At 43.9% G+C, this 11020-nt stretch overlaps 1 protein-coding gene across 1 annotated transcript; it reads right to left on the bottom strand.

Moving 5' to 3' along the window:
- Window positions 1–1137: 1137 nt before the first annotated feature.
- Window positions 1138–2115, bottom strand: LOC133542227 (trace amine-associated receptor 1-like). The gene has a single exon (XM_061886125.1). It carries the CDS (start codon window positions 2113–2115, stop codon window positions 1138–1140), a length of 978 nt encoding a protein of 325 aa, XP_061742109.1.
- Window positions 2116–11020: the final 8905 nt, after the last annotated feature.

Here is an 11020-nt window from a genome sequence, read left to right as displayed (position 1 = left end):
ACTGATGGCGGGAGCTGCCATGCAAGGCCCTAACCACGACCCATCAGGAGCAAAGGTTGAAGTGCCTTGCTCAGGGACACAACGGACGGGACGAGGTTGGTAGATGGGGGTTGGGGCTGAACCAGAAACCCTCAGGTTGCTGGCACGGCCAATCCGCCAACTACGCCACGCCGTTCCCTATCATGACTTCTTCTGTTAGAAAATGAGCGGCATCACATGATACCGTGAATTTTTATTATTGGCGCAGTTGGGGGAGTAGCCGTGCCAGTTACCTGAGGGTTCCTGGTTCGATCCCCACCTACTACCTACGTCGTTACGTCCTTGATGGTCAGTGAAGTGAAGTGAACCTACTCAGTGGCCTAGTGGTAAGAGTGTCCGCTCTGAGATCGGTAGAATGTGATTTCTAACCCCGGCCGAGTCATACCAAAGACTATAAAAATGGGACCCATTACCTTCCTGCTTGGCACTCAGCATCAAGGGTTGGAATTGGGGGTTAAATAAGCAAAAATGCTGTGGCCCACTGCTCCCCTCGCCTCCCAGGGGCTGAACAAGGGGATGGATCAAATGCAGAGGACAAGTTCCAAACACCCAGTGTGTGTGACAATCATTGGTACTTTAACTTTAATTTATATAGCGCTTTTCTCTAGTGACTCAAAGCGCTTTTACATAGTGAAACCTAATATCTAAGGTACATTAAGGGTTGAAATTTGGGGTTAAATATTGAAAAATGCTGTTGCCCACTGCTCCCCCCACCTCCCAGGGGGTGAACAAGGAGATGGGTCAAATGCAGAGGACAAGTTCCAAACACCCAGTGTGTGTGAAAATCATTGGTACTTTAACTTTAATTTATATAGCGCTTTTCTCTAGTGACTCAAAGCGCTTTTACATAGTGAAACCTAATATCTAAGTTACATTTAAACCAGTGTGGGTGGCACCGGCAGCAGGTGGGTAAAGTGTCTTGCCCAAGGACACAACGGCAGTGAATCTACCCCTTGCATTAACTCCCGCCATCAGTGTGTGAAAGTGTGTGTGAATGGGTGAATATTGTCACGCCATCATTGCCCAGTCCTACCAATTGAACCATGAAACCCGTCAAATATGCCAAAGTACATTCTAGTAAAACAGCTTAATATTACGTCAGATCAAAGTACAATCGGCAGAATCCCCTTCGAATATTTTGCCGGTGATGATCATTTTGAAAGCGGAGCGGAACCAGTTGTAGAAGAAAGCATAGATGAAAGGATTGAGCATGGAGTTGGACAAGGTGAGCCAGTTCAGGGTCTCCATGACCGCCACCGACGGAGGACTGCGGAACAACGGCTGGAAGACCACGGAAAAAAAGTACGGGGTCATGAACAGTAAGAAGACTCCCATAACAATGGCCAGAGTCCTGGTGGCTTTCCTCTCCACTTTGCTCACAGACTTTGAAGCGTGGATGCTGCTCAGCTGCTTCTGAGCCACAAAGAAGATCTTCAGGTAGATGCAGCTCATGACCACCGCAGGCAGGTAGAAGGAGAAAAGTGGTCCCATGATGTTCGCTAGCAAAACATGAACCGAGCACATTTCACCGCAAGTTCCTTGGCTGAATCCTCCGACCGTAATACCGAGCGCAATCACGACCGCGACGCTCCAACACGCCCCGATCATCACGGACGCCACCCGGGCGCTCATCTTGGAGGCGTACGACAGCGGCCGGCACACGGCGTAGTATCGGTCTATGGAAATGCAACACAGGTTCAGAATAGAAGTGGTGCAGAGTATGATATCCAAGCTGTCTCGTATCTGACAGGCGAAATTGTGGCGATGCAGACAGGCCGTGACAGTCAGAGTCATGCTGAAAGGAAACACCAGAAGGCCCACCAGCAGGTCGGCCACGGAAAGAGATAAGATGAGATAATTAGTGGGGGTGTGAAGCTGCTGGAAGTACATGACGGAAATGATGACCAGGAGGTTCCCACATATTGTCACAGCAGACAACAGAGCAAGAAGAACATAGACTGAAACACAGGTCACGGAAGGCCGGCTGCTAAAAGTCACAGATGCATTGTCAGATTCATAACAAGGATGCATGGCGTTAAGATCATAGGTCCAGTTGACCATGGACTCCGCTCCCATTCTCCACGATATCTGCAATAATCACGCACAATATTAGTGGAATGAACACGCCCATAATGCATGTCGGGACTAACAGGACTCTCACCTGCAGACGCCTCCTCAGGTGTGTACGTCGCAGCCATCAAGCGATATTTATAATCACAGCTCATAAGCTTATTCCACAAACAAAATCTCTCCTCCAATCAGATGGAATGTGAGTTGGTCTTCAATCTGGGATATGATTTAGCATATCATACTTCTTAATTCACCAGGTCATTTCTTAAATGCTGAATAACACAACTATAATTGAAGCCATTAAAGGCCCTGTTATGCAAAAGCAAATGTTCTTACCTACTGGTACCTCTTTTTGTGTATTTGGAATTTATGTATAGCAGGGGTCACCAACCTTTTTGAAACCCAGAGCTACTTCTTCGGTACTGATTAATGCGAAGGGCTACCAGTTTGATACACACGTAAATAAATTGCCAGAAATAGCCAATTTGCTCAATTTACCTTTAAAGGGGAACATTATCACGATTTCAAAAGGGTTAAAAACAATAAGAATAAGTTCCCAGTGGCTTGTTGTATTTTTTGAAGTGTTTTTCAAAATTTTACCGGTCCCTGAAAAGCCCTAAAAAAAGCTTCAAAGTGCGTGATTTTCGCTATTTGCGATGCGACTATCCATTTCCCTGTGACGTCATACAGTGCTGCCAATGTAAACAAACAATGGCAGATACCACAGCAAGATATAACGACATTAGATCTAATTCAGCCTCGGATTTCAGCGGTTTAAGCGATTCAACAGATTACGCATGTATTGAAACGGATGGTTGGAGTATGAAAGTATTGAAGAAGAAACTGAAGCTATTGAGCGAATAGCTTTTGAGGCTATTCATAGCCATAGCTGCGCTAGCATCGCCGGTAAAATGTGCGGACCAAACGATCAGGACTTTAGCATCTCTTGACACTGGAGCAACTTAAATCCGTCGATTGGTAAGTGTTTTTTTCGCATTAAATGTCGGTGGAAGGAAACGTAATACAGTTGCAAATGCATCTGCAGGTTATCCATTCATCTCTGTGCCATGTCTGCTTTAGCACCGCCAGTAAATAGCATGTTAGCATCAATTAGCGTAGCTGGTTAGCATCGATTAGCTGGCAGTCAACATCAACAAAACTCACCTTTGTGATTTCTGTGACTTTATAGTTGCAAATGCATCTGCAGGTTATCCATACATCTCTGTGCCATGTCTGCTTTAGCACCGCCGGTAAATAGCATGTTAGCATGGATTAGCTGGCAGTCACGCTGCGACCAAGTATGTCTGATTAGCACATAAGTCAACATCAACAAAACTCACCTTTGTGATTTCGTTGACTTTATTGTTGCAAATGCATCTGCAGGTTATCCATACATCTCTGTGCCATGTCTGTCATCGCCGGTAAAATGAGGAGACACTTTGGTACATTCGATGGCGGTCTGGCGGCAGACAGTTTTCCATCTTCGGGCCAGTGGTGCAACTTGAATCCCTCCCTGTTAGTGTTGTTACAACCTCCGACAACACACCAACGAGGCATGATGTCTCCAAGGTTCCAAAAAATAGTCGAAAAAACGAAAAATAACAGAGCTGAGACCCGGTGTTTGTAATGTGTTGAAAATGAAAATGGCGGCTGTATTACCTCGGAGACGTCACGTTCTGACGTCATCATCACTTGAGCGATAAACAGAATGGCGTTTAATTTGCGAAAATTCACCCATTTAGAGTTCGGAAATCGGTTAAAAAAATAGATGGTCTTTTTTCTGCACCATCAAGGTATATATTGACTCTTACATAGGTCTGGTGATAATGTTCCCCTTTAATAAATAAACCTATATATATGAAAAATGGGTATTTCTGTCTGTCATTCCGCCGTACATTTTTTTCCTTTTACGGAATGTTTTTTGTAGAGAATAAATGATGAAAAAAACACTTAATTGAACGGTTTAAAAGAGGAGAAAACAGGAAAAAAAATGAAAATTTAATTTTTAAACATAGTGTATCTTTAATTTCGACTCTTTAAAATTCAAAATTCAACCGACAAAAAGAAGAAAAAAACAATAGAGGAAAGCAAGCTAATTAAAATTTTTTGAAAAAATTAAAAAAATAATTTATAGGACAGCATTAGTAATTTTTCCTGGTTAAGATTAAGATGAAACAAAAATTGAGCTGTTTGGCCACAATACCCAGAAATATGTTTGGAGGAGAAAAGGTTGCAGCTTGCTGCCAGGTTTGTTCCCCCGGGATGCAAACGGACGACTTTGGACGAAAGCGTACAGGTAGGAGATGATTTATTTAAAACAGAAAACAAGCAAAAAGGATGTGAGGCAAAAACTCAACACAGGAAACATAGAAACAAGAACCAAACATAACAGTTGCATGAAGCAAACAAAGAAGTCATACTGAGCGTGGCGAGAAAGGTGAATAAATAGCTCTCTGATTAGTGGTAGACTGCAGGTGAGCATGCCGACCACTAACCATGAACCAATTGAATCCCCATAGAAACCAAAACAAACCCAGAGGTGCACAAAACAGGAACTAAGGGAGTCCAAAAATAACAGAACATAACAAAAACATATTTCGGGCTACGGATCATGACAAAGGTGAGGCCTTTAATCCCAGGAACACAACACCTACCGTCAAGCATGGTGGTGGTGTATTATGCTCTCGGCCTGTATTATGCTCTGGGCCAAATCCCCCCCTCCCTGCGTGGTTGAGGTGGGCGGGGTTTGGTACTCTAACTTAGTCAGGAATTGTCATGGATGCAAAGGATTCTGGGTATTTGTTGTGTTGCGCTTATGTTGTGTTACTGTGAGGATTTTCTCCCGAAATGTGTTTGTCATTCTGCTTTTGTGTGGGTTCACAATGTGGCACATATTAGTAGGAGTGTTAAAGTTGTTTATATCACAACCGTCAGTGTACTCCGTGTCTCCCAGTATGCCTTCCAGTCGTGTGCGTGCATCTGCGGAAGCCTCTCTCAACATGTATGCTGGACTGGCAAGCAGTTTGTACATGTTGTAGAAGGGGTTTAAGGCAATGGCTTCATAGCATGCCCTTGTTCTTGTCATTTGGGTGACCACCAGCAGATATTGGCGAGAATAGTTGCGGCTCCCATTGTCTTCCTTGGTTTGTGAAACGGGTCGAAATGGCTCTTCGAGTGGTAAAGGTTGCCGATCCCTGCCTTATACTGTCTTGGGCGGCATGGCGTAGTGGGTAGAGCTACCGTGCCAGAAACCTGAGGGTTGCAGGTTCGCCTCCCAACTATTGACATCCAAATTGCTGCCGTTGTGTCCTTGGGCAGGACACTTCACCCTTACCCCCGGTGCTGCTCACACTGGTGAATGAATGATGAATGAATGATTGGTGGTGGTCGGAGGGGCCGTAGGCGCAAACCCCAGGGCAGTTGTGGCTACAGATGTAGCTTACCACCATCAAGTGTGAATGAATGATGGGTTCCCACTTCTCTGTGAGCGCTTTGAGTATCCAACAATAGAAAAGCGCGATATAAATCTAATCCATTATCATTATTATTATTATACGATCTTTTCTGTGAACTGTTTAGGACCCCGTCCCTTTGCAAGCATCTGTTGACATGTGGTCAGAGAAAGTCCAAATACAGGAGGAGGAATACAATATTTCACCAGAGCGTGCAGAGGCAGTGTACAAGGGTACAGCGTCCAGGCGTCTCTCCTCAAGTTGAGCCAAATTGAATTCTGTCTCTGTTTGATTCTTTGCCTCTTGTCTTGTTTAATATCAATCAATCAATCAATCAATATTTATTTATATAGCCCCAAATCACAAATGTCTCAAAGGACTGCACAAATCATTACGACTACAACATCCTCGGAAGAACCCACAAAAGGGCAAGGAAAACTCACACCCAGTGGGCAGGGAGAATTCACATCCAGTGGGACGCCAGTGACAATGCTGACTATGAGAAACCTTGGAGAGGACCTCAGATGTGGGCAACCCCCCCTCTCTAGGGGACCGAAAGCAATGGATGTCGAGCGGGTCTAACATGATACTGTGAAAGTTCAATCCATAGTGGCTCCAACACAGCCACGAGAGTTCAGTTCAAGCGGATCCAAGACAGCAGCGAGAGTCCCGTCTACAGGAAACCATCCCCAAGCGGATCAGCAGCGTAGAGACGTCCCCAACCGATACAGTGTTTAAACCTGACATAATTGCTGATTGAATGACGTTTTAAGCTGTTCTCATGTATGGGATGCAAAGATTCTATAGAAAGGGTGAGCAGACGATACTTCCCTATTTGAAAAAGCACATTTATTGACATTTGTTGGTGTGTCAGAGGTCACACAGGCCCCTAAAATAGATGCCCAGCCTATGCCTGTAAGAATCTTGATGAGATTGTCAACAATGTGTGAAAAACTTTGACCAAATGCTGAAGTCCTCAACCATGCTCCGGCGTCCAGGAAAGGTAGAAAGTCTGCGTTTATTTAGGTACGGGCTTTCAGACTGGTGTTGAAAACTGACATGTTGACTCCAATAAAAACGTGGCGGTCCGGTGTTAGGAGTGCATGCCCAAATCCACACATAAAATAACAATTATTATAATAAATATAGTGCATGCACCTGGGGATAGGTTGATTGGCAACACTAAATGGTCCCGAGTAGAGATGCGTGATTTGCGGTCTCATCCGCGGAGTACCGCGGGGTCGGGCGGTTGACATGACGAAAAAATAGATTTTAATTAGATTCGGGCGGGTGGTGGTTGAACCATCCGGAAACATTTGAAATATATGGTTCTGGGATCGGTATCCTTTGCCATTCAAAGAGCCATTTAAGACCCGTGTCATAAAGCGAAGAAGACAATAGGAGACGCTATTATTCTCTTGAATGACTGCCGGCAGTCACCAGATATTAAATATTAGTGCGTGCTATGAAGCCATCGGCTTTGTCGCCTTCTACATCATACACGATCTACTTGTCAGTCCAGCATCATGTTGTGTGTGGCTTCCGCGGCAACACGCACACGACTGCAAGGCATACTGCGTGACACAGAGTACACTAATTGTTGTGATATAAACAAATATAACACGCTTCGTAATATGCGCCACACTGTGAAGCCACACCAATTAAGAATGACCAACACATTTCGGGAGAACATTCTCACAGTAACACAACATAAACGCAACACAACAAATACCCATAATCCTTTGTATTCATGACACATCCTGACTATTTTATACACCCAACCCCCCCCCCCCCCACCACCCCCCACCCCGTGTGTTGGTAAGGTGGGCGGGGTTGGGGGGGCGGGGGGGGGGGGGTAAAATATATTCAGGAAGGTTCATGAATACAAAGGATTGTGGGTATTAGTTGTGTTGCATTTATGTTGTGTTACTGTGAGGATGTTCTCCCGAAATGTGTTTGTCAATCTTGTATTGTGTGGCTTCACAGCATGGCGCATATTAGTAAGTGTTAAAGTTGTTTATATCACAACCATCAGTGTACTCTGTGTCACCCAGTATGCCTTTCAATCTCATACGTGTGATTGCGGAAGCTGCACACAACATGTTGCTGGACCGACAATCGTTTCGTACATGTTGTTGAAGGTGTCAAAGGCAATGGCTTCACAGCACGCCCATATTCTTGTCATCAGCATGAACGTTGTTGAATAGTCGCGAGAATGTTAGCGGCTCTGTGAAACAGTTTTAAATAGCTCTGTGAGTGGTTAAGGTGGCCAACCTCTGATGTAGTTCAGCGGGCGGGTACGGTCCCGGTAAAAAGTTAGTTTGGGTGGATTACAATTTTGGTGATGCGGATGCGGATGATATAAATGCATATCTGCGCATCTCTAGTCCCTAGTGTGTGAATGTGAGTGTGAACGTATCTGTCCATCTGTGTTGGCCCTGTCCAGGGTGTACACCGCTTTCCGCCCGATTGTAGCTGAGTTAGGCACCACCGCCCCCCGCGACTCCAAAGGGAATAAGCGGTAGAAAATGGATGGATTGATGGATGGCAGAGTAAATTGTTCTAGCAATATATAAATGGTGCATCTGAGGACGACTACAATTTATATTTTATTTTGAAATACGAAGGTTGCAGTTGTCATTTTGGACATGTAAAAAACAACACACAAAAAAGAACTGAGTAATGCAAAAAATGTTTAAACTAATATTTCTGTGATTATTGTTATATATTGTCATATTTTAGTGTTTTTTAATCATTTCCAGGCACCAATTTTTTAATTTTTTTTTTTAATGTGGTTAGTTTTCTTTCAATTTGAGTCCTTCTAACCGTAAGAAAATAGTCACATTGCAAAGTGTGTGCCAATTGCCAACATTTAAAATCGTATTTTTGTAGCAATGTCCTTAGTTTTGCGAGCTCCCCTGCTTTTTATCAGTTACATCATGGGTGTCAAACTCTGGCCCGCGGGCCAAATTTGGCCCGCCGTGTAATTTCTCTTGGCCCTTGAGGCAATACCAAATTAACATTAGAGCTGGCCCGCCGATGTAACACCGCATTCACCGCTAATACTCTTACTTGCCAACCCTCGCGAATTTCCCGGGAGACTCCCGAAGTTCAGTGTCCCTCCCGAATTTCATCCCGGGCTACAATATTGGGGGTGGGCCTTAAAGGCACTGCCTTTGGCGTTCTCTACAACCTGTCGCCACGTATACTTTTCCTCCATACAAACAGCGTGCCAGCCCAGTCACATAATATATGCGGCTTATACACACACACAAGTGAATGCAAGGCATACTTGGTCAACAGCCATACAGGTCACACTGAGGGTGGCCGTATAAACAACTCCTACACTGTTACAAATATACGCCACACTGTGAACCCACACCAAACAAGAATTACACATTTTGGGAGAACATCCGCACCGTAACACGACATAAACACAACAGAAAAAATACCCACAACCCCTTGCAGCACTAACGCTTCCGGGACGCTACAATATACACCCCCTGCTATCACCAAACCCCGTCCACCTCAACCCCGCCGCCGAAAAGAGGCATTCCATTTTTATTTAAATTTTATTTGATATGCCATTGATATTTTTTAATTATTATTATTATTTGAAACTCGATTTTGCATGTTACTATAAATTTATATACTGTAAGCCTTGCTTGTTCAAGATTCAATGCAAAACTTGTTTGGGTCCCTATTAAAAGGTTAATTTGTTCAACCTCGGCCCGCTGCTTTGTTCGGTTTAAAATTTTGGCCCACTCTGTATTTGAGTTTACATTATTCCCCTTGGCAATATTTTCCATAAATTTAAAATACATTTTCACTCTTATGCGGATGACACCCAGCTCTACATCTCAACCAAACCAACTGCCTCTCTTCCTCCTTCCTCCCTTACAGACTGCCTCAGTGAACTCAAGCAGTGGTTCTCATCCAATTTCCTTCAATTTAATAGTAATAAAACTGAAATCCTACTTCTAGGTCCAAAAACCATTCTCGCCAAAACCAACAGCTTGTCTGTTACTCTCTGCAATTCCTCCGTCTCCCCCTCCTCCCAAGTCAAGAGTCTGGATGTCATCCTGGACAGCACATTCTCCTTTCAAGCTCACATAAACAACATTACCCGGTCTGCTTACTTTCATCTACGGAACATTAATCGTCTTCGCCCACATACTGCTGCCATATTAGTCCATAGCCTGGTCACCTCTCGCCTGGACTATTGAAACTCTCTCCTGTTTGGTCTCCCTCACAAGTCAGTTTCTCCAGAACCCTGCAGCCAGGATAATCACCAGAACCCCTTCAATCCAGCACATCACCCCTGTTCGGCAGCAACTCCACTGTCTACCCATCAAACATCGTATCCACTTTGAAATAATTCTCCTCACTTTCAAAGCCATCCGTAACCTCTCTTCATCATATCTCTCTGACCTGATCCATGTCGCCACGCCCTCACGTTCCCTAAGATCCTCTTCATCCATCCATCTCACTGTCCCTTTACTTAAACTGTCCACCATGGGTGCCCGAGCTTCCAGCCGCTCTGCCCCACATCTTCGGAACTCTTTGCCACCAGACCTTCGTAACTTGGACTCACTATCCCTCTTCAAGTCAAGACTCAAAACACACCTATTCCGGACTGCTTATTCATTGTAATAATATTTTATTCTCTATCTCTGTTGTTGTTATTATTGTTGTTTTTATCCAATTGGATTTTATTGTTTTGATTTTGTACGGTGTCCTTGAGTGCCCAGAAAGGCGCCTTATAAATAAAATTGATTATTATTGTTATTACCTCTACTTTACACCGTGACATGAATTTAACGCGAATCATTATATTTTGTCCGTCCTGGTTTCCAAAAGGTCAACATTGAAAAAATAACTATTCAAACAAAATCATCGCACAGAAAGTCTTTTTCAAAGACTCTGCAAAATCCCAAGGATGCTCGGTTTAAGGATTGCACCTTGACTGATGCTTGTTTTCAGAATAAAACACTTATTTTTAGCTTGAAAGTCCTGCTTGTATTTAGACAAACACAGTTTAATTCAGAATGTCTGTTAGACTTAGACTTCTTTTTATTGTCATTCCAAATTTGAACTTTACAGTACAGATAAGAACAACATTTCCTTGCATTAGCTCGTTGTAGTAATTTGATGCGTTCAAGAGTCTTATGGCCTGAGGGAAGAAGCTGTTACAGAACCTGGAGGTTCTGCTACGGAGGCTGCGGAACCTCTTTCTAGAGTCCAACAGTGAAAACAGTCTTTTGTGGGGGTGGTAGATTTTCTGAACCCTGGACAGGCCTTTTTGCGATTTCCTGGATAGGAGCAAGAGGAGTCCTGATGATCTTTTCTGCCGTCCTCTTTTCAGACATCTTCTATCTTTTGATACCCCGGAATTAAGCATGTATTTTCTATCCGATATTTGACATTCAAGTAAAAAAAAAACCCCTTTCCAAACTGCG

Source organism: Nerophis ophidion, linkage group LG24 (genome assembly GCF_033978795.1).
Source record: "Nerophis ophidion isolate RoL-2023_Sa linkage group LG24, RoL_Noph_v1.0, whole genome shotgun sequence".
Lineage (NCBI taxonomy): Eukaryota > Metazoa > Chordata > Actinopteri > Syngnathiformes > Syngnathidae > Nerophis > Nerophis ophidion.
Note: the sequence above shows the minus strand (reverse complement) of the source record. Positions and strands in the feature narration are given on the sequence as shown.

Bases quoted from the DNA above. Each gene is read 5' to 3' on its own strand.
- LOC133542227 (XM_061886125.1), bottom strand. From the start codon at position 2,115: ATGGGAGCGGAGTCCATGGTCAACTGGACCTATGATCTTAACGCCATG.